We start from the raw sequence: 25,123 nt of genomic DNA, 5'->3' as shown, positions 1-25,123 counted from the left end.
TATTTTACTTGGTGCAAGTTCAGTTTGTATTTCTTCTCTCACTCCAAATACTTCCCCTATTGTCTCCCTTATGCATGAGAGAGAAGGAGCGTTGGAGCAGAGACGATTTCCATGCACCATATTTAATTAATTTAGTGGACGGGGAATATTAATATTTTTATCGGTATTTTATTACAGTGGCAATGACTGATGCGTGGAAATTCATCACGGATTAAGAAAATATAGAAGCGACATCCTATTGTTGAAATATAACCAAATGTTGAAAAAATATGTATATATGCGTATTAATGCGCCATGGGCGGATCACAATTTGATATTGCAACAGCGATGCTTTATCAGCTTGCTGTATAGCAACAATGTGTGTGTGTGTGTGTGTGTGTGTGGCAAAATCTTCTCATTCTGCACACAAGCCATTGCAGAAAATAGACTGTAGCAAATGCAGCGTTTGATGCAGTAATTACAGCGTAATGTTCACTCTCCAAGTGGCGTTTTGCCACCAGATATACAGCGTTGTGGCAATCGCGTTATATAGATTGAATATACAGACGAAGAGAAAACTCAGTGAATGCATGCCCCACATACCTTATACTGAGTTAGTTCCCTTTAGAAGGATAATACAACTGCCACAAACCTGGGGGAAAATTATGGCAAAAAGCCACTTGGAAGAAACCATACGTTTTGATTACTACATCCCATAAATTTATATTGCATTTTCTGCAATCTTTTCTCTACAATGACTTTAGTGCAGGACACGACCATTTTACCTAATGCCTAGGAGGAGAGGTATCAGGATTACATTCCGATAGTGGGTACCATATATATATATATATATATATATATATATATATATATATATATATATATATATATATATATGTGTGTGTGTGTGTGTGTGTGTGTGTGTGTGTGTGTGTGTGTTTCTTTATTAAAAACCCACCTATTTTATTTGATGTTAGTATGTGAATGGAGACGGAAGGTAGGATCCAAACAGTATACTGGCGTACTAATGCCCTAAGACGATGTACTTAGGTTGAGCTAGTTGATCCAAGAGTCAAAACAGCCACATGCAGCTATATATTCTTGAAGAGTATAAGCTGTAACAAGCATGCAACACCAAATGACGTTATTCGTCAGAAATATTACATCACAATATCATTTGTGTGACGTCACTGAAGACATGAGAGACGCCCAGAACAGACAAGAGCTTAGAAATACATTTTGAAGTCGGCACTCGAAAGAAGAGAATATAAATTGAGTTGAACATTTCATGGGATCTGGCTGTACTAAAGGACGAGTAGCGCATTCGTTTTCTAAGGTACGTCAGGTTGTTATACTGGCCATGAACTTGCATGTTTTGCTAGATTGCTTTATAGCCAGTTCGAATACTCAGGTCGACATTTTTTTCTTTTTCTAAAGTGTACTGAGTATGTCAGTGTGATCATATTACGTATTTATTCAGATTAAATTAAATATCAATTCCTTTTTTTATTATAAAAGTTAAAACTAAAATAGTTTAATCAAAGTTTATTTAATCCTGACCGTTGAATGACCTGCACCTTAAATGTCATCAAATAACATCCAGACGAAAATTATTGATCAATATGGAAAGTTAAAATTTTATCTAGGTACTAAACTGGGTCAAGAAAAGATGGAATAGGGTCTATCAAAACAAATAACAGGAGAGTACAACTTGTTTTCACCAAACACTGCTTATGGACATTGCAATGTTAGCCAAGTAGTACAATGTTGTCGGACATTTCTGCACACTTAAGGTTTCAGCCTCCAATATTGAAGCAAAACGCAAACCGAATTCGACCGATTGACGAAACTAAAATAAAGCAATGAATACCATTTGAAAAGAGGCAATTATCACTAGAATATTCTGTTCAAAATAATATTAATTTTGTACACATGGGATACCACCACCCTGTTTTCCTGACTCGCGATATGTCGGCCTATTCTGCGCACAGCTTTGAAAGATGTAATGTTTATCCATCTGGCTATAGAAATTAAATACATTACTTTGAACTGTTTCTGTCAGCAGTTCAGTTACGGTCAGGTTTATAGCTAATTTTACAAAATTCAACGTAACAATGCCAATAAATGGCAAACTAAACCGAGCTTGTAAAAATGTTAGTAAAGTTCAACATATTTTTAAAGAAGTAAGCTATTATGTGGAAGAAAAACAAAAAAGAATAGGATGCAATGTGTTTACAACGTCTTGTTGATGGGAAAAACTTGTTACAGAATTTAGAAATAGACTATACGCCGGGGATTTTCTTGAGAATTTATGTTCTAGCGGCATGTTGACACGTTGGGTAGCAGACGATTTTGTACGTGTGGGACAACTTCTTGCAAAATTGGAAACTTGGATTAAAATGTAGTATTATTTTAAGGTATACATTTCCATCTTTAATATAATGTATTTCTTTGTATGATTCTAAACTATGCATATATAGTAAATCGGATTTTCTCGGTTACAGGTTCAAGAATGTCATGGAGTGGGTCTTCATGTTAACGTTTAGAAATCACTTTTTCATGTGCATTTGTAGTCGAAATGCCGGATATTTTTTTTAACACTTTATGAATATCACTTTCCTTAATTAAAGTACGTTCGTTTTTTCTTGATACCAAATGGATTTTTTAACCAAAGTGACATGTTATTCAATGTTTACTGAAATGGCGTATCGTTGCGCAGAATTAACCGACGCGCAGAATAAGCCGACATGGTGGTAAACCGAGTCGGGAAATGCCGCATGTACCTCTTGAGGGGTGTAAATAATGACCTTCCAAAGGAATATGACGTATGAGGATCCAAATAAAGTTAATAAATGCCATTTAACGGTAGGAGTAATTAAAATTCTTAGAAAATGCCGCTTATTACTGAAATAATTGGGTTTAAACACCTACATGATCTGTACTATAGTAAATGTCACACAGGCCATCAAGACATTCGGAACTTTTCAGTAATAGGTGGAATTTTATTCATAGCCAAACCATATCAGGACAAGTGGCCAATCAAATCGAAGATCTGCACAAGTAAACAGACATTGTCATCTTGAAATTACTAAAGAATAAAATTCTAACATGAACTTTAAAGTCGAACTTCTGACAACCTATTGAACATCTAAAGTACTAGTCATACAAGTCATGTAGGTATCAACCATAGAGCACATGTCACTGCGGTAGTCGCATCGTACCATAAATACCATAATAATTCCCTGACACGTGCTCTATGCTTGATGAATTAATTTTCTCTAGATTGTTGCGTTAGCGACAGGTTTCTGGTCGTTGTTCTCGGAATAGATATATTGAGAATTAAGTGTACATTCCTTTTGTTCTTTTCTGCAAACATTACATGACTTTCATTTATAATATTTTCGAGCTTTGTGTACAAAAACATTGAAAATTGGTTTATTGTTGATACCGCATGACTCTTGGGTTTCTGATGTAGGTCGCAAGATTTGTGTGGCCATGTGACTAGCAATGCAGAGTGCCAGATACATTTTCATCAACACGGTAGTTCTGTCTCGTCTGTCAGTAGTCCGAATTTCCTCTGACCCTTGTCACCCCATTTTTTATATTTGGACCTTTATGTTGGAGTGTAGGGTTAGAGTCCACTCCCTATTGAATAATTTTAATTCGCCGACACCATTCGTGTCGGCATGGGATTTCCGCTTAATAGCCGGTCCAGCAAACTTGAACGACCTTTCATCGAGATATATCTGCATGAAATCGATAGGAACATGATTTATTTTCTCAAAATTCGTGAGCATAACGTTCATCATGTCTTTAATCCGCTGACAGACGAGACGAAAGTACGTCTTGTCCTGGGTCTGGCTATTTGTATTCTGAGTCACATGATTATACAAATCTCGCAACCTGCATGTTAATGACATCAGAGATTATATTATTGTTTTAAGTCGGTAAAATAACCCCGTCGAGCTAATGTTTCTTATTATGTAATGAAATTCCGACTCTAAATACAATTAGTGTACTGTCATCGTACTTCAGGCTTAATTCGAACTTGTTTACCGCCTCTACAGAGCCTCAACAAAAGAAATCGGTTTATGCGCACGGTTCAATATTGGACCGGTAACGATCATTAAGTATATGTATTATAGTAGTACATTCTGACTCGAGAAAGAATGTGGCATGTGTATTAGCATGAAGGATAAAGTCAAATTTATATATTTTGAAACATTTCAGTAGTGCAGTTTTGGAAGATATTCGTTAATATTTAATATTTTAGTGATTGTACAAACTGCGGATTGTCACAAAATATTTTTGAACGTGAGTATTCGTTTTTATATGCGTATTTTATAATCGCATTGCTATGGAAATCGAAGGGCATAACTGCTTTCAAGGTCAGAAAATCGTTTGCCTTTGGTTGTCTGTTTTATGTAATTCTCATCGTGACCGGTTAAGCAAAGGCGGTGAAGTTATTTATTGAAATGTGAATATACATGACTGCAGGACTCCAGGAATGCGTTCCTGTATGGGTAGTGTGCCACGCCTGACTTACTTTATGCTGCGGCAGCCGTGGTAGCTCAATTGGCAGTGTCGGATCGTAATTCAGTAGTCACGAGTTCGATACCTGCCAAGCCAGACCAGGTCGACTTCCTGGAGAAAGGCACTGAGCTCACATTATCTCTGCATAATGCAGCCAAAGACAGTGTTGTATGCTGTGTGTTATATGTGACGTAAAGGGCTCATTTCATTTGGAGTGGGGTGGGGGCAGGACTGGCTTTAAAAATAACACTCGCTTGCGTTGAGTTGTAGAGAAAAATAGCTAATTATTTCCAGCATATTAGCCTGGAAAAAGTTATCTTGAGATAGGGAAAAATTTGCTTGCAAAGAAAATCGCAACTGACGTTGACCTAATATATTAAGAAACAGACCAGAATGTGTTGAATGAACTCGGGGCAACCTAATGGCAACTACAAGGTCATATATTAGACCAACAAATAGATGTCTCCTTCTTTTTTCCGTTGGATAGTTAAACATTACTTGTGGTTGTGACCTAAGTTAATCATACTTGTGGCTGAGATTATCACTTGAGGAGTTAGGTGAGATGGGAGTCTGTATTCTCCTAAGCAGTATGATAAATCAGCCCCCCCCCCCCACCTCAGCTCCTAACCCGCCAGTCACTATTGTAGGCGAGGGATCGATTTATCGGCCTATCTTCTAGGGTATAAATCATACAGGTCATGTGTTCCGTACTGGCTATTTAAGAAATGGGTGATGCATTTTAGAATTTGATTACAAATACAATACCTTTTTTTAAAAAAAAATTAAATAAAAATTATTCACTTTATTTGAATCCTCCTACACCCATATTCCTTTGGAAGGTCATTATTTGGACACCATGATAAATATATACATCGGAACATAAATGATTTCTAGTTGTGTTTATGAGTGTGTGACCATGGATGCTCATAGGATATATATATTAATTATCACACCATATCGGTCACTTCTCCGCGTCGGGTAATTCTGCGCAACGATAAGTAATTTCTGTAAACATTGGATCACGTGCTATTTGGGTAAAAAATTCATTTGCATCAAGAAAGAACGACCTTACTTTAAATAAGAAAAGTGACATTCATAAAGTATTTAAAAAATGCCCCACAATTCGACTCGAAATACATATGAAAATGTGATTTCTAAATGTGAACATGACCCATTCCATGACCTTCTTGAACCTGTAACCCAGAAAATCCTATCTACTAAATATCTTTTAGAATCATACAAATAAATACATTATTTAAAAGATAGAAATGTTTACCTTAAAAAAGCCTGCATCTTAATCCAAGTTTCCAATTTTGCTCAAAGTTGTCCCACACGTAAGAATCGTCTGCTACCCTTCATGTCAACTTGCTGGTGAATTTTCATCCGACAATGACCAATTACAGAAAAATGAGAATAATTTTACACTGAAGATACAAATAAAAACAAACTAATGATTTTTGTAGAAAGCATACATGAGAGATTTTGACTGCAGTAATCAGGTTAATTCCTGACGCAACTGGTGGTTTTTATACTGAACCAACACTGCCACCAACCCCTAAATTTTACATTCATTTTTGACAAGAAATAGCTATTTTGAATATTTTTCTGTGACAAGGCAGCTAAAAGAATCAGTATGTGCCTTATGCATCAATAAAGTTCACTAGTACTATAACAAATTAGCATACTTTTCATCACCCCTCAACCATCTAGATTTTTAGATATTTACCTCTGTAGGAGACACACATAAATACGTAAGCCAAGTTGGCAGCTCATTTGCAGCCCGAGTTACGCATTTGATCTCCAATGCAAATCTGTGACAGGCAGTCACCAACAAGCCAACCTATTTCCAAGCCTAACTGAAAGTAAATCTAAACCACATTATAGATTTAGCTTATGTGTGAATTTATAAATGCTAGGCTTGTGATAATTAGGTTCATGCCTTCTACCTTCAAAATTGGGGGGGGGGGGGAGCCAAAATACGAAACTAGACCTTAAGAATTCAAATAGCAGTTTGATTAAGGGAAAATCTTCTTATTTTCAAAACTTTGGCCAATTCTAAATAAAACGCAACCGTAAGAAGTTTAAAATTCAAAATTGTTTGTTTCCTATGACTTATTGAATTTATCAATGACCAAAAGCTATCAAACAGAGCAACAGCTATGAAACAGCTTCATACTTCATGTATTACTTTCCCCTCTGAAACATACAATTTCCTTATAATATGTCAGTTTCATCATTTTTCATAGCTAATACACCCTGTCTTGTGAGTGCCTGGTGATATCAGAGATGTCTGAGAACACAAATAATACAACTCTTCATGCAATCTGAAATAGTAGTGAATAAAAGATGTAAAAGAAGCCAAGCTGAATTTCTTATACAATAGCTGCAGAATGTACATGCTAAGTACTTGAAAGAATAATAACGATGCACTGCATATATAAACTGACCAGAACTCTCACTGATTTCATGAAGAAGGTCAAATCTATTCTAGAATAGAGAAATCCAAGGTAGACTTAAGGGAGGCAACTCATCAGGTAACATCAAATGTATGGACCAGTCCTTGTAAACTGAACCACATCATTTGGGAAACTTAAACAATGAAATTCTATACCCAGATTTATCCCATCTGTTGATAAAACAATATGCATGGATAATGTATTTTAAGAACACTAAGAAGGTGACCTTTAAAACATTTTCATACTGGCCGGCACATAATGTTGTTGAAGTTGCTGCTATTTAGAAGTTTGTTTTGCTAGTGATTGTCACCTGCAAAGAATTGAATCTAAAGCAAATAGAATATCATGCAAAGTAAAAAAGGGGAGGAGAAAAAACACAATGTAAAAAGGGACATCCATTTAACATAACTCACCAAAAACTTCAATGAAACTGGTGCAGATATATTTGTTCCTGTGAAAGCTCCACAACAATTGGCATGTCTGACTCCCAATAAATTGTTGATGTTGTCCTATTGTTAGCAATATCACTTCAGCAGGTGTGCTCCAATACACCTTGAGACCTACAAGAAAATAAAACCCTGAACTTCTTATATATAGATCATTATAACTTAAATTTCTGTAAATAAGATGAAATATGTGTATTGAAACATTACATCATGAGCAGATATGGATGTAAGAGCATTAAATTAAGGCAATCATCATAAAATTAGGAAAATATACTAAGTTTGTACTGAAAATGTTGATGAACTGAATAAGTATGTGAAATACTTCAATTAAACCACCTTGCATGAAACTTATAAGGCTTTTGTTGTTCATTAGGAGAATGGATCAGGAGCAATACCTGGTAGCATTAAAACTGTTGAGTTAAGTCCCTTCTTCTACTATGATTAAGTGCTATCAAATCTATATGAAGTGTATGTTTGGAATACCTAACTATGTCAGATTCAAGATATGGAGGTAATAAGGAAATGATTTATGGCACAGTGAATCACATTTGACAAGCCTGAAAAAATGACGCTGGTTCTTTATTAAGGTCTCACTGGACAGTTTATCTGGTGAATTTTCATCTGACAATGACCAATTACAGAAAAATGAGAATAATTTTACACTGAAGATACAAATAAAAGCAAACTAAAGATTTTTGTTGAATGCATACATGAGAGATTTTGACTGCAGTAATCAGGTTAATTCCTGATGCAACTGGTGGTTTTTATACTGAACCAACACTGCCACCAACCCCTAAATTTTACATTCATTTTTGACAAGAAATAGCTATTTTGAATATTTTTCTGTGACAAGGCAGCTAAAAGAATCAGTATGTGCCTTATGCATCAATAAAGTTCACTAGTACTATAACAAATTAGCATACTTTTCATCACCCCTCAACCATCTAGATTTTTAGATATTTACCCCTGTAGCAGACACACATAAATATGTAAGCCAAGTTGGCAGCTCATTTGCAGCCCAAGTTATGCATTTAATCTCCAATGCAAATCTAACTGTGACAGGCAGTCACCAACAAGCCAACCTATTTCCATGCCTAACTCAAAGTTAATCTAAACCACATTATAGGTTTAGCTTATGTGTGAATTTATAAATGCTAGGCTTGTGATAATTAGGTTCATGCCTTCTACCTTCAAAATTAAGGGGGTGTCAAAATACAAAACTGTCCAGTGAGACCCGAGATAATTTGCGAGGGGGGGGGGCAAGATTTTGATTGCCTGAGGGCCTCCACAGGGTTTAATCCGGCACTGTCTATGAATGTGTTATATATGGCATTTAAAAATTATCAAAAGGGTAAGTAAATGTAAAATGAATTGGGCATCAGAGTGATCTGTTAATGTATATACCATCAGGTTTTGCAGTTAGTATTGCTTCTTTTGAAACTATTGCTTGCAGAATGATGTAACTTGCAATAAAGCTTCATTATGAGAAGAACTATGCACTTTAATCAAAAGTATATCACTGTGACGTCTGTTTTCTAACACAGCGGCCTACTTTAATGTTGGCATTGAGTAAATTTCTCATATACTATTCCATGTACAGTTTTTGTAATTTTGTGTGTAGGTTTACCATGAAAGGGTACTATACCCTTAAGTAAAAATGAGTCACTGTGACCTATACTTCACAATTCGTTTCGCTTAGTTCAGTTTCTCAAACAAACTTGTCTGAAGAGCCATGTATATAGATTCTTCATGAGAAGTATAGACTCCTACAGGCAGAACAAATTCATTCAGACCTTATATTTGAACCTCCAAGCTTTGTAATCTGGCCATAAGCATCATATTTTTCATGTTTAAATAAATCTTCCACAATGAGAAGCAGGTGTAATATAGCATTCATTGTACATACTCCTCTATGTATTTGCAACATCCATCCTTGTCTGTCCATCCATATATTCTCCCAGTCCAGGAAGAAACTCTTATTCTAATACACAGTTTTAATTACAGTGTACATTATTAATACACCTATTGGTTTGAGAGGTAGCTGCATTCAGGTGGTCTAAAGTGCTTACCTTTACTGTCCACTGCCATCTCACCTCTGTCCACATGCTTTCAAGTCTTGGGCTCTGCCAGTGGGGGCATGTTATAAAACTTGGCAGTAGCTTCCTGGGTCAGTTGTTCTTACCAGGGTTTTCTGGGTTCTTCCTTCACCAGTTATACTGGCCACCGTGTATAAACCTATCATGCGCTAAAATAGGGGTAAACCCCAACAACAGCAAACAATATGATACATATTTGAAACAAACTTGAAGTTTGAAAGCATTTTAAAATAAGGATGTGTAACATACAAGGAGCTGTGGCTCATGTACCACCATCACCTTCCTGTCAGGTGGCATCAACCAGTAGGCTAGATGCATTGCACCATTTATACCATTCAGGAATGCCAAGCAGTCTTGTCATTCCACTGGAATTTCTCATACAGAGAGAACCCCTCAATTCATTTTGATGAGCTATAGGCAGTGGCACAGAATGTGCCTTGTCACCATCATCCAGAGGGAGGGACATAGTGATGTCCAGCCACTTTTCTGTCTGGAGTGTTCTGGATGATAATAATGCCCTGTAAATTGTCATCAACTTAAATGAATATGATGTGGAAGCAACTCAATTCATGCCTCCCGTCAGGCCAATTAGTTCCAATCAGTTGGATGAGATGAGGTGTATCTGGTCCTTTGATACAGCAGCAAATTCAATTTTTACCTCCTCTTACCTGCAGACTTGTGACCAAAACCATCAGGTGCATAGTTCAAGATGATTCTTTCAATTTTGAAAAAGATCTTATGGGCTCAACATCATCCAATTTCCTACTTGTTCATCTGTCCTCCATAGTTGAGGACATTATCTCAGAGGTTCTCTACAGGTCTGTTCTTCCTTCTACATTGAGACTAATAATCTCTGTCTTGAGCTACTGGGTACATTCCCCAATGGGGCCTGTAAAACCTCCCAACTTGGATGCCAGCTCATATGAAGCTGATATTTCCATGGAAGCCTTGGCACAACATTCCATTAAAACAATTGATGCTTTTAAACAGACATCTAGGTGGTTATCCTATTAGCTTCTTGGGCTGACCTTTTCTCAGCTACTTCATTGTGTTGGAGGAGGCTATACTGAATACAACCACCCTGCAATGTATGTTAGAAGCTGTGGCTACAATGTCCCAACATACACTTTCTGTTTCAATGGCTTTATTGGTGGAACTTGTGGCCCTAGTGATCATGATTCAGTGATCTTCTAGACCTGCTTATAGATCAACTTCAGGTCCTTATCCCCAGAGGAGGGATCTACTGTCATAATGCAGAGTCCCCCATACATTCTTCACCTTTATGCATGGCTCATCTCAAGTGATCTATCCAATGGAATAAGTTTTCAGGTCAGGTCACTAGCTAATTAATTCGGGGCAGAAGAGATTCTACATCCAAGATCTATCATGTTAGGTGGAGAATCTTTTGTGCTTGGTGCAGCAGGAACACATTGATCTGAGCTGTCACTCTAGGCATCCCATTGCTGGCTTCCTTTTGATTCTTTTCAAGAATAAAGGATGTTCAGTATTGACTGTCAGGGGTTATAAAGCTGCCATTTCCAACACACCATAATTCTCTCAGTGCATGGCAGTTGGTTTAGATTCATATCTTAAGTATTCTGAGCTTCAAAGACCTTTCTCCTGCTCTCTTATGCCCAGATGGAATCTGTCTTGTGTTTAGTGGTCCTTGACCAAACCCCTATGAACCAATGAGTGATGCTTCCTTCCAGGACTTTACACTCAAAACTACTTTTGCCTACCTTTCTGTCTGTGAGAATCCTGAATGTGCTTTATGCCATGTCCTTGACACTGGCTGTCTGTGGTTATTGGCAAATATGATGCACTTTCTCTGCTTTGCCTAACTGGGATTTATACCCAGATCATCTGCCTAGGTAGTTCCACTACTGTACCTCACAGAGATCCCCAATCTTAGTCGACTCTGTGCTGGGGATGATCAAGGTAGGCTGTTGTGCCATTTCAGGGCACTACATTATATCTTTATGTTTCAAAGGGAAAAATAAATGTCCAAAATGTCTTTTTTCTCTGAAGGGCACCATTGATATTCAGTTTCCATCATTTCATGATGCATTGTTGCTACAGTCAAGAGCTCAATAGTCCCTTACTGATAGAAGCCTTAATAAAGTTAAAAGCTCTTGAGATTCAAGCCACTGTTGCCTTATGGGCATCTTTAAATCAATCAGGTTTGGAGGACATCATGAAGGTAGCATTTTGGCAATAATATACTACTTACTGTGCATGAAAATCATCTCTACACCTATCTCTCCAGATTTGCATTTCAGATTGGGAGTGGTTTTGGTTAGACTTTTTATAAATGTTGGTATCGCAATAATTTTTAATGCCGAAGTCAAGAAGTATATTGTGTGAAGTTATTTCAGTAAGTGTAATGCCTTAGTCTAAAATTAGATCACTGCAATGTATTTTTGAGGCTTCATTGACTTTGGTCAAGCTTTGTGTTAAATATGCTTCCTCAGCCACTCTTGTACAGGGTGCTGGAAAATTTGTAAAACTTGATGGCAGACATCATCCCAGTGGGTAAAGCAGTTGTACATTATAGCCAACAGCTATTATAATCAACATGACATGATTATTGGACATGAGTTATTGAGTATTGTTCAGAAATTCAAACCATTTATCCTGTAATGGACTTTGGTTGGTATTATCAAACCTGTCTGGGTAAATGTTATACATAGCAATCACCTTGATGTTCATGTGTGTGTGTGTCAGTATGTCTCTCAATACCTTTGATTAAGGTCAGTATTAAGTTGTTTTAGACTGAACTCAGTGTTTTTACTTTCTAGTTAAATAAAAGACAAGTTTGTGGGTCTCCTTTTTAATAGCAATGGTTTTCATTGAAATTGAGATCCAACTACCAGTCTATTTTTTTCAACAGATACATTAAGTCACAACATTGACACATGCAGACAGCTTATGAGTACAGGACAGCTTTGTTGTTTGTGGTTTCGTGAGCTTAATACCATTGAAAACCCGGGTTGAACCAAAATCAACTCACAGAAAGCTGTTTGCAAACTTTCTCATATATCCATCTGTGGCCCCATGGACAATTGTAAATCAACATGCATCCAAGCATAATATGGACATAAAATATATATATATGTGTGTGTGTATGTATATATATAACTGCATACTAGTTTATGGACAGAACAAATCACTATTTAAATAAGAAAAAAAGATAAAATCTTAATCATAAAGTTCAATAATATTTTGTATGCTTTAATGTTATTAAAACTCAATGTTTTTTTTAATATTATATCTGTTACCTACATGTATATCTTTTATACACATTTTACAGAATTTTAATGTCTTTACATTTGATATTTTATCTTGTACTTAAATGTTTATTAATTTTATCTCTCTATCTTTCCTAATTTTTGTGCAATCCATTGTTTTATGTTTTTTAAACTTTATCTTAAGTTGGCACCAAATAGCCACTGCATACATGAAAACATGCTTTCTATGAAAAGTCAGTCAGGCTTGAAAAGAACCTACCTGTTCATTACTGGAGCAACTTTGGTAGTATATGTAATACCAGCACAGACTGGTATACACATATAATCAGCTGACATAAATACTGAATTGAATATGCCTAATAGTCCACGCTTCCGATACTAGATACTTGACTTGGCCAGACGCCCTCCAGATTTGAACAGTAAGCATTCTATATGAGGGACTCATGGGTTGACTTTGTTAATACTGGGAAAAATGTATTGTACTGTTTTCATTTTCATATCCAGAAAGTAATATTTCTGATCAAAAGTTATTCAGTTTTCTCATTGATGTTTGGTTGGTTCCTTGCTTGTTATTTCAATGTCACTTTCAACACATTAATGGCTATGTCATGTAGATTAGATGGGATTTAAGTACCTATCTCAATGAGCAGACAGCCTGGGCCTTTTCCAATTAAAGCTTTAAGTTTGTTTGGTTATTCATATATTTTAAGCACTGGCCCTTAGCTTTTAGATTTTGGTCCCTCCCACAGGAAACTTTTTGTATTAATTTTGATGTAACTGTCTCTCATTGAGAAGAGAGGGACTTGGTATGAGATGTGGTGTGACTTCCTGGAGATGACTGAATCCTTGGAGGAAGGGAATTAATACTTTTTTACTCTTATAGCCTCCTTGTCATGACAGTTCAATTGGTTTAAAGCATTTAGAAGAGGATTATATGGATCTTTATGAGTCATTTCTCACCTGTTCACTACAGTGGCCTAGTGGTTAGAGCATCCGCCTCAGATGTAGCAGGTCATGGGTTCGATCCCCGGCCAAGTCACACCAAAGACTTAAAAAATCGGTATTAACAACTGCCTCACTTGGCGTTCAGCATTAAGAGGTTAGTGTTAGGACTGGTCGGCCTGGTGTCATGATAATTATACTGAGTGGGACATCATGCTACATGTCTGCGGCATGGTGCCCCAGTGCTAGACATCACTATAAACTGCCACATTGCTGACATAGTAGCGATATGACTGAAAAATTGTTAAAGCTATTGTTAAAAAATCCAAAATCACATCACATCACTTCTTGCTTATTTAGCCAGGCCTGGTACTATAGCCAGGGATTAGTGCTGCTGATCTTCAAGTAGTGATAGGCTAGTGTAGGTATTAGCCAGCTGAATAGTGTTTATGCATCTACAGGGGCAGACAGCAAAGGCTTTTGTGCAGGAGTCAGATAACATATTATTTCATTGGCCAACAAGACCACCTCACATATAAATCAACTGACCCTGCAGAAAATAAAGTGAGAAGCAAAAATAAAATTCCATAAAAATAATTTATTTTCCTGTAATACACAGTGAAAATTTATAAAAAAAGGAACTTATATTGTGAATTAATTATTTTAAAATATCCTAGAATTACTAACACAAATGTAAATAGTGTTTTCTTGAATCACAATAATAAAATCCAGGAATTTATCCATATTTGAATGTCGCTATAAATCTAAGTCTTTATTTCCAAAAAATTTATTTTTGAGCAGTTTATATTTCCAGAGAAGAAAAACTTAAATTAAATAATTTCAATAAACAAGTTCTAGCTCAGATAAAATACTGGCCAATAATACAACTGATGATGCTAAGATCTAAGCACACAAAAATAATATTTCCAGTAAACAAGATTGTATATTCCTCTACTTGACCTCAGATCACAATTAGCATTTTCAACAACAAAAATTACCTAATGGAAAATTTCATTCTGGAAGGTTCCAAATGTTTACAAAAGATAAAATCTTAGTTATTATTAGAGGATCTATTACTAAAATTATAATATAGAATATGGTAAACAAAATGTCTTTGATTCAGACCAAGATAATAATCCTAATAATTATCCATATACATAGAGAAAATATTAGCTATGTATTAGCTGTTTACATAATTTTAAAGAAAACCAATCATTCAGGTCAAGTAGACAATGAACTTGAATTTGGACACACACACACACCCAGTACATTTTAAATGCAACACAATATTATCAGGTAAATATTATATAATTCTGCCCTCCACCCACCAAGTACATTTGAAATAAATCACCTAATTATGGAGACTGCAGGGTGAAGGGTCTGAGATTTTGGGAATGTCAACCTCTAAAAAGCTGTTGTGCTCAAATGTCTAGGAAAATACCTTATTCTGTCAATCATTTTGGTTGAATAATTATATTGTTTTTAATGAAAAAGAAATCCTGCCCCATCCCATTAAATTAGTGGAGATTCTCCTCAAACCAGAGGTTAGTTTTATATTATGTCCGATATTTTTCCTCTGGTTGCAGTTATGTATATATCCAAATCAGCTGTTAGGAAATGGTTCCTACTTCATTTCTGACTAGGACAGATTAACTGATATAACACGATTTTAGCGTGACAAGGATATTTATAAGATTATATGTTCAAAATGTTAGTTATCACATGATTTTATTACTACAATGAAAGTTTGCTCTAGAACATATTGACCTTCACATTTCTTGTGTTTAGTGGGGCAATGTCTGCAATTTGATTAATGCCATTGCGCATTAAAAAAGCATTTGAAATGGTTGGAACTGACATTAAATAAATTAGGTGGAGAAACTTTGCACAATGTAATTAAACTCAAATATATTGGTAAATTCTGTTTTAATCACAAGTAAATAAAATCATCATTATATCTAATTATTAATTGAAATGTGTTTTCACCATGGGGTTTTGACAAATGTCCAATCCTATTAATGTCACAACCTCCTATTGAAATCCCACTTGTGAGTAGGTTAACATATCAGAATCTTGGCTAGTGACAATGTACAGCTATATACTCATGTGTAGTGTACAGATTTCCTGATAAGAAATTGGGTATTTTACTCCCTGGGTTGAAACTAATGGCACTTTAAATAGTTTCATAAGGCATTTTGTGAAAACTGCCAAACACAATTTGTGATACTGAGTCTCTATCATCGTGATGTCAGTCATACTTTTTGAAATGTATAAAATAGCTTACTGCTCAGTTTGAGTTAGTTTTTTTCATAGTCAAATGAGTAAGTCATCATTTCAGCAGTATTTACAGTATTGTCACAGTGGTGCTACTTACCAAAGGGATGTAACTCTCTCTTTTTGGAGTAAGATAATAAGTATAAAATAATCACATGTAGAAAATATCACACAACATTGTGAAAGATTTTGTCCCAACTGCAGCTGAAAGTAGGTGTCCCTTTTTCCAGAGGCTGGTCCAGTGGGGGATGTGGTACACGCCCCCACCCCCAAAAATGAGTGCAATGGCTGAAATGATTCATAGAGTAAGTTTTTGTTACAGTAAAATGGAAAGGCTTAAAATGCAGGAGCTTTCTGTAGCTTTTGCCCCTGGGCCTCTTTTTTTTTGGGGGGGGATGCCCTCAGACCTCTTGCATACTTGTTTATGTCCCAATATTTCTGGATCTGCCACTGTTTTTGACAGTGACACTGATGATCTTATCTGAATATTAAGGTGCTAAAGGAAAAATATTGTTTAGAGTTCACTTTATTTATTACCTCTGTAAAATTTGAGTACAGTTGGCTTACAGTACAAGAGAAATGAATCTTTAGTAACTCAATTTCTCCAGTACAACATGTTCATCGTCTTGCAAAGAGTGTTGCATTTTTGCATATAACAGCACTTCGAGTTATTGGCTTCTTAGCACTGTAAAGTCTATTGAATTTAATCAGATCACTGTGTATTAGTAGGAGAGAGAGAGAGAGAGAGAGAGAGAGAGAGCTTGTGTATATATAATAGTATTGCCAAGTGCAAGTAGGTGAATACACTACATTTTCAGTGGCAGTTTATCAAACATGTTTTATAAATAACAAACATGATGTAAACATGAATAGCTGATACCCACAAATTTCATCTAATTCATAATGGATATGATCATTATAAAGTAAAGTCTTCCACATCCTGTGAAGAACATATGAAATAATATCGATAGCACATTCTGGACTTATCAGTCTATTTTTGGATGTGATTATTCTTAGATACTAAGCCTATACAGACAACAGCAATATTATTTGTATATTATTCCTGTATAACTTATCCTTTTCTAAATTTCTTTTTTTTTCAAGTCACCAACATTTACTAGATTTCAATTTAGAAAAGCAAAACTTAATGGATTAAGTACATGATAGAGCTAATGAAGAATTGCTTTACCACTATACAAATTTGAATTATATTTTGTTTTGCTTGTTTTAACAACACTTTGAAACTCATTATTGTCTATATCATACTGATGAAATGGGGTGCCTTTATACGGGACACTTGGTTAGAGCCAGCATGACACAGCCCTGTGATAACTAATGTTACAGTGTGGTGTGGTGGTGGTTATCAATGTCTAGAGGATGATCAGCCTTGGTGTTATCGCCTGAATTGAGTGAATAGTACAAAATTATAAACTTAATAGATGGAATAAATGTAGATCAGAGCAGAGATATAGAAAAGTACAACACAAGCTCTGATGTGTAAGATATAAATATTTAATCAGTTAAATAGACAAAATAAAATTGTACAAGACACATGAAGGATACACTTCTACTAGAAACTAATTACCAAAAGTTATTTAAAAATGCAATAAGCAGTACTGTTTACACATATATGACAAACTTCACCACAAAATTGAGTGAGCATTTCAAACTCAGTTGTCTAGCATGTCTGCATAATCTGATGACTGTTATGGGTCACTCCAGATCCAACATCATTAATAGGTTGGGGTCGACCTTCTGGCTTCACATGTGATACTTCCTACAACAGTCTGTCTCAAATCCAACCTCTTATGGGTCAGTAACTGTAAGATGGGTTGTATTCCTTTTACATTTTCTTGTGGAGCTATTTCCTTTTTAAAATAGATAACTATGCAACCTAATTAGTTTATTGGGTCTTCTTGGATATAATATCCTTTCTCATTACATCAGATATTGTCATATCATAATTCAAACAGACACTAACTGCTAATATGGTTTCAGGTCATAGCCTGATATTCCATATCAAATAAATTGTAGCTCAATTCATTCCTTAAACAAAACATAGTACAGGAGGATTAATGTATTTCTCTAATAGAACTATTTAACATCACTAACTGATCTATCACTTAGTCTGGTCTCACTCAAACATTCATCCTACATTGAAGGTTTCATATCAGAAACATTAAACAAGATATATGTGGACTAGTTTAAACATAAGCAAAGTGAGATCAAATCATTGATCCATTTCATTTGGGCCAAACTGTGTTTTGTAGGTAATGGATGGAGAAATGGATGATGGTAAAGGATGACAAGAAAGTGAAAGAGGTGTTCCTGTTTTTAAATTTTCTTCTTTAAAAAATGTTGTTGTCAATACTTATTTAAACATTTTTGTGTCTATAAATTTTGTTTCAATATTTTACAGATGATGAAGCAGCAATTTGCAAGACAGATGTCTTCAGGAGTAAGTATTAATCAGTCTTCTCAAGGAGGTATGAATGTAGTATTCAGTGCTGTAAACCGAGATGAGTTCAGTACCTTTTTAAATCCTACCTTCAGTTCTCTTTGGTTCTTATTATTCTCTTCATCACTAAACTTCATGTGACTTTTTGTGAAGACCAGCTGACACTAATGTATATTTTGTCCATTAATAACTTATGCCTTTCTATTTGTGCATCACAATTTTCTTAGCAGTCATTAATTTTAGGCCATTTCAGTGAAATAAATAAAACATGCACATTTATTAGAAGTTGTGTTCCATCTATGCACATTTACTAGAAGTTGGGTTTCATATCCCTTTACATCAAAATATATTAAGAATTATTGAGCTGAAACTTAAACCAAAATGTTGATCAATGATATTCGGCTGAAAATAGGATTTACTCTTGTTCATAATACACACCAAACATGTACAATTTAGGTATGACAGATAGAGCAGCAGTTTGCACAAATAGAGATCCAAACTTTGTTGAGCAACCTAGGTAATTTATAAAAAGAGCAAATGAAACTAGGGAAATGGTGAGCAGTTTCCTCATGTTACTATACAGTAAATGCATTAATGAGATTGTCTTACACTGCATTTAGCTACAAGACAAAAAGGGCAATAAATGTTTAACAAAGTGTGGGCAAAATGATGATTTTGGTGATAACCATAATATTTACCAATATTTGCCAAGTTTCATGGCAATCCTTCTAAAACATCAGCAGAATTAGTTGTGCTAATGACATTAAGTTTAAGATGGAAGGACTGATTGATAGATCAATGGACTTAAAGATTACTATAATCTAGAGAATGTTAATGTGAGGGTTTGCTTTAAAAACTTTTAATTTAGAAAATGTCGATTTTATCCCAGAAATATTGTTTTGATTTGTTGAAAAGCTTTACTAGAACTTCTTGAATTTCTTTGAAGAAATACAAAATGTGGATAATTGAAGAAATTATATGTTTTTATTAAGATTTTTTGTTAATTATGTATTTCTTTAAAAATGATGCATAACATAACATAATAAATGGCATAGAAATTTGATATGCATTGATAAGCAAAGAAAGCTTTGAAAATAAATCTTTATCTACCATGTTCACTTTAGGCAGCACACTTCATATACTTCTTAGATATATACATTTCAGTTCCTGTTAGATTTACCTTCCATGGAAATAGATATCCATATTTGTATCAGTCTTCTTTAGTGTTGTTATTGACAGAAATAGTAACTCGAGCATGTTATTACATTACTTCTGTGTTATCTAGGTTCATAATCAATGCCTTAATTTTCCATAAGATATCTGATGGAGTAATGTTTAAAAACCATAATAATATAAATTTTAGCATAATGGTGTGTCATTGTTTTTCATGAGCTTGAGGGATAATCAATCCATGCAGTTTTTACATTGCAGTGCCTAACATTAAGATACCATTGCAAAAACTTAACATAATTGTTGAACTGGTTACATAAATAGAGCCATTTGCAACTTCTCAAATGAGAAACCTTTCAGAAACACTGATGTCCTCTGCACACACATGCACACACACACACAAAACTGTATACTAACGTCTTGCTTCATATGTATTTATTTTCTTCAGTTGTTGAGAAACATGAAACCATTGAACTTAATAAACAGAGCCATTTCCTACTTTCCAAATGAGAAACTATTTGGAAACACTGATGTCCTCTGTACACACACACAACTGTGTACTAATTTTATTTTTTTAATCATTGAGGAAAAATTAAATGAATGAACTTAATCAGATTTGCATGAAAGTGTAGGCAAAATAATGTTTACCTTTATCCTATTCAGTAACATTTGCTTGAAAATAAGTTAAGAGCTTTATGATCCTTCATTGTGAATAATATCAGTATCTTTATTATGGAGGCATTATGACACATTGTGTTAATGTACAAAGATGACACGCAGTTTGATAAACTGAGTACCATATGCCTAACTTGGCAAGATAGGTGTTTCAGTCTTTCCACCACCAGGTAGCATCGCCATCAGCTTGGCGATAGAGTACTGCTTTATTTTCATTCTTTAGCGCTTATGTCATGTTTAAGATGTGGTTATAAATAGTAGTGTGGGAGTAGGGCTTTTGGATTATTTGGGGGAATATTGGTACTTATCTAGGTCAAAGCCTTCTGACCCCTTTGATTTTTCCCTAATAAGAATTTTTGCACATGCATATGTAACGATTTTGCTACTTTGCTTTGGCATAGGCATCTGATAGTACCATTTCTTGGCAGACTTGCTTGTGATGTGAAGAATACCCTAGACAAGCCACTGTCATCATGCCACTGTACACATATCTGAGATAGTAAGACAACTCCATAGGCATCTCATAGTACCTTTTCTTGGCAGACTTGCTTGTGATGTGAAGAATACCCCAGACAAGCCACAGTCATCATGCCACTGTACACATATCTGAGATAGTAAGACAACTCCATAGGCATCTCATAGTACCATTTCTTGGCAGACTTGCTTGTGATGTGAAGAATACCCCAGACAAGCCACTGTCATCATGCCACTGTACACATATCTGAGATAGTAAGATAACTCCATTGGTGTGAGAGGTTCATGCAAAAGTACAGACATGAATAAAATGCAAGTTCTACATAAGTAGTTGCATATGCAAGTACATGGAATGGTACTAAATTCATATGCATCAGCTTATAATCTCAAATAAATGCTGATTCACAATCATTACCCATGTGAAGACTGTAATGTTGAAAAGTTAACTGATTGATGCATATAGTATTTCATAAGGATTTATGAGCATATCCAATGTTGAGGACAACAGAGTGTTTGTAATGTCACAGGAAAGATTACATGACCATTTCACTTAAATGCATCATACAGATTTGTCAAAGAGGCTCAAAAGATTATGATTTTTCAAATATGTATCCGGAGTTTTTGATAATTGAGTTAGGGATTCTGTTGGATGAACAACGATGCAAAATAGGTCAGGCTTTTAAAGTCATTGTATGATATTATGCAAGAAAACTTCAATTCCCTGATGTAAGCCAAGTTGTCATTGAGCAGACTTTGCAACAAAGGCATTGAAAAGTAGTGAATACATCACCAGTGATAGTGAATGTAGTGTTGAGGAAATATTTTCAGTTTGAGAAATACTTTCAATATTAATATTACAATAGTACCCACACTTGACCTCTACTATGAAATGCTGTACAATGCAGCTGAAGCAGAGCAGCAGAAGCAATGGGAGTAATTCTCAGAACCTATGGCCTAAAACAATGAAGCAAAACCTATAGCAGAGGTTTACAAGCACTTAAACACATTTAATTCTTGTAGGATTTGAGTTGGTGCAGTATTTTATAATGGGTCATTGATACTTGGTTTGAAGATATTTTATTCAAGCTTGCAGAGAACAAGCCTGTTTATCTGCAGATGCCTGATTTACACATTCATATTACTGGATTGTCAAGATATGATTGGATGCCTGATGGACTGTGTAAAATTCTAATATGCAAGCTGGATATTATTCTTCTTAGTCAGATACCACCACATGCTTATGAGGATGTAAAACAGTGGCGACTGGAAAATCAGTCAGATAAAGTTTCACATATGGATTAAAAATTCATTGGTATTGGGTAAAAGAAAGGTACATGTACATGTCATGGAAAGTATTAACTATGTTGCAGAACATGCCATTACAAATATTGTAAATCACATTATTTGTTGGTCTAGTGCTTGATCTTGCCTTAAATGTAGTATTGGAATAAAGTCGCATAATCAGCTTTGCTGACCATGTGGATTTGTTCATGAGTATTATTGTGCACACCAGCAAAGTCTCACCAATGCAACTAATATGGAACCTGTTGGTATAGAAGCAACCAACTATGTCAGCACTTGAGAAAAAAGGTACAGAAGTCAATGAAATAATAGCTAGGATTGAAGTGATTGTAGTTTCTGATTCTGGTAAAGTGTAAATATTCTCAAACTTTATTGCCAGAATTTGCAGTTAGACAGTCCATTTCCCTTATATACCAGTATGTTTACTATGTTTCATCTAAGGCAGCGTTTGAGAGTGTGGGATATGAACACCAGGTGGCAAGCGAAGAACTGTTTGTTAATAGACTCTATGGTCTTTAAGTAAGAAAAAAAAGACAAAACCAACAAGTTTTGTAAAATTTAGCAAATAATTTCTTCGCTTAGAATACACAGTGAAGATTAAAAAGAACTTATATTATTGTGAATTAATTCCCAAAGAGTCCAAAACGTTCTATCACAAGTCCAAACATTGAGAGTACAAATGTACTTGGAATGAATTCCGCTGAAGTTCCAAATTAATTCCACTTTGAATGTGATTATGTAGCAATAACCTGGAATAGTGTTGTTGTGCTTACAATTTTGATATATCACAATGATATAATTCAAAATGGCTCTAAATGAACTCCAGGGTTACACATACTATCGGGAAACTGGGAAAAAGTCAGGAGAAATGATAATTTTTTCCCCGATTGTGAAAAGTCCTTGAATTTTGCAAATATTGACAAAAGTGAGGAAAAACCTGTGAATTTTCGTTCACAAATTGACGCCCGAAACGAATACTTAATTGAATCTTAACTGAACTGATTGTGAGTTAAATTTATGAGTTCCAACCAAAATATTAGGGCATTGCAGTATGGTTCATTTGGGTGCTTGCCATAAATATATTTGTTGAGACAATCCAGATGCTTAGTGGATTAGATTCACCTAGTAGACTTTTGTTTCACAGACAGTTTGAAGTTTGATATCCGTATCCTTTTTTATATGTAAGGTATGAAAACCAGTCTAGCATCACAAGAGGTCAACATGGTGGCATTAAAGCATAACCGCATAGCAGATGGGCTAGTAAATTTAAACGTTGTTAAATCAATTTATACATGTACTTGCATGAAATCGATAAGAAAATTATTTATTTTCTCAGAAATTGTGAGTATTAAAATTGTTATGTCTTTAATCTGCTGAAAGACAATAAAACTAATGCGTTGATGAAATTTGAGCTGGTACTAACAATTTTGATTGCTAGTAGCACATACACACAGTCTCACAACTGCCATTTTCAAATATTGTTGAAAAAATATTAAATGAAAATCATATACTGGTTGTAATGAAAATACAAAAATGAAAGAGCACAAAATTCTCTATATTTATTCCGAGACCAACTGTCGGAGTTTTGTTGTATCACGTGACTACCATGTTGACATGTGCTCTGTCTCATGCAGGGAGCATACAAAGCATGAAACCAGACTACTTGATGAATCTGACTGGCCAAGTTTCTTGTAGTTGTTCTAAATAAATATGTTGAAATAAATATGTTGAGAATTATATGTTCTTTGTGGTTTTTCCAAAAGGTATCAGACTTTCATTTAATATAATTGAAATTTGTATAAGAACATCACAAAGGAGTTTGTTGTTATATCACATAACTGTTGAACTTCCAGTGTTGTTCTTTGAGATTTGTGACTAATAACGCAAATGGCGAATACCAGGTCCGCTTTCATGTATGTTGAGTTTTGTCTAGTCTGTCAGTGGATTAAAGACATAAGAATTATAATACTTGTCATTTTTGAGAAAATAAATAATTTTCTATCGATTTCATGCAGGTATAAGTCGATATAGCATAGTTAAAATTTGCTAGGCTCGGTGGTAAGCTATCTTATGGTGTTGGGAGATTCCAAGTTTTTGATATTTATTTGCTCTGAACCCACACTCCATCCTAAACATCTAAATATGACAAATGGGGTTGGAATATTCAACGGAAACCCATATTAGAAAAATTTTGAATCTCTGAGCTGAACTTTGGTGTGAACCTATTACACAATGTAGCTTGAAGCGTTAATTTCAGATCTTAAATAAAATGCAGCAGAAATGGGACATTGTCGTCCCCTTTAGTATATCTTTGTTTGAAATTTTATTGGCACACACAAATTCAAGGTTAAACCTTTTTTCATTACAAGATAAGATTCTAATACATTGCATTTATTGGGTTTTTTTTTCCATACTGTGATAGGAAATATTAACTTTGTATAATATGCACATATATTGCTCTAGAATTCTTTACAATTAAAGGTTTGAAAGGAAACAAAATAATTTATGATCATTATGTTGTTTCCACGTAGCAACATAATGCATGTCAGCAAAGTAAAGTTAGAACTAGTATTCTATACATTGAAAAGGCTTTAAATGCCAATTTATAGGAATATAGTCAGATTTGTTTTGTGTAACTTATTTTGTCATTTTGTACATGAACATCTTTTTGTGACCTGTATGTTTTGGAGAGTCTTGAAAGAGAAACATCTTCAGATTTGGAAAATGCCTGTTTTATAATCCAAAATTTTCTTTAATTCCATTCGGTAATGATCATATGTTAACCTTGAAAAAATTAATTTCATCCTGGAAAAAGCCTGGAAAAGACCTGGAAATTTATATTTAGAAAGGTGTGGGAACCATGGAGCCATGGAATTCACAATAAACCCAAAATAATGATTTAGTTTGAGAACTGTCAGTGAGCACATTGTAATTCCAATGAATAATTAAAATAAATATGTCCTCTCAAATATTAACTGACACAGCTAAAATTGATAACTCTTAAGACTGATGTTAAGATAGGAATGAGTAATTCTAATATAATCAACCTTAATATATAAACCTAAGCTTT

At 34.9% G+C, this 25,123-nt stretch overlaps 1 protein-coding gene across 8 annotated transcripts in view; it reads left to right on the top strand.

Moving 5' to 3' along the window:
* Window positions 1-1,195: 1,195 nt before the first annotated feature.
* LOC149794137 (pyruvate kinase PKM-like) overlaps window positions 1,196-25,123 on the top strand; it is a 135,076-nt gene continuing 111,148 nt past the window's right edge. For 2 of the 8 annotated variants that reach the window (XM_089968194.1, XM_089968193.1), the window contains exons 1-2: window positions 1,199-1,315; window positions 18,394-18,432. In XM_089968194.1, the coding sequence (XP_089824320.1) occupies window positions 1,268-1,315; window positions 18,394-18,432 (87 nt within the window). In that variant the 5' untranslated portion in view covers window positions 1,199-1,267. Of the gene's footprint in view, window positions 1,316-4,149; window positions 4,294-13,086; window positions 13,178-18,393; window positions 18,433-25,123 lie in introns of those variants that run through there. The other 6 variants (XM_089968201.1, XM_089968199.1, XM_089968203.1 and 3 more) reach the window with 5 other exon arrangements.

Source organism: Sinohyriopsis cumingii, chromosome 8, assembly GCF_028554795.1.
Source record: "Sinohyriopsis cumingii isolate HCF-2022 chromosome 8, ASM2855479v2, whole genome shotgun sequence".
NCBI lineage: Eukaryota > Metazoa > Mollusca > Bivalvia > Unionida > Unionidae > Sinohyriopsis > Sinohyriopsis cumingii.
The sequence above is the reverse complement of the archived record's forward strand: the minus strand, read 5'-3'. Positions and strand labels throughout refer to the sequence as shown.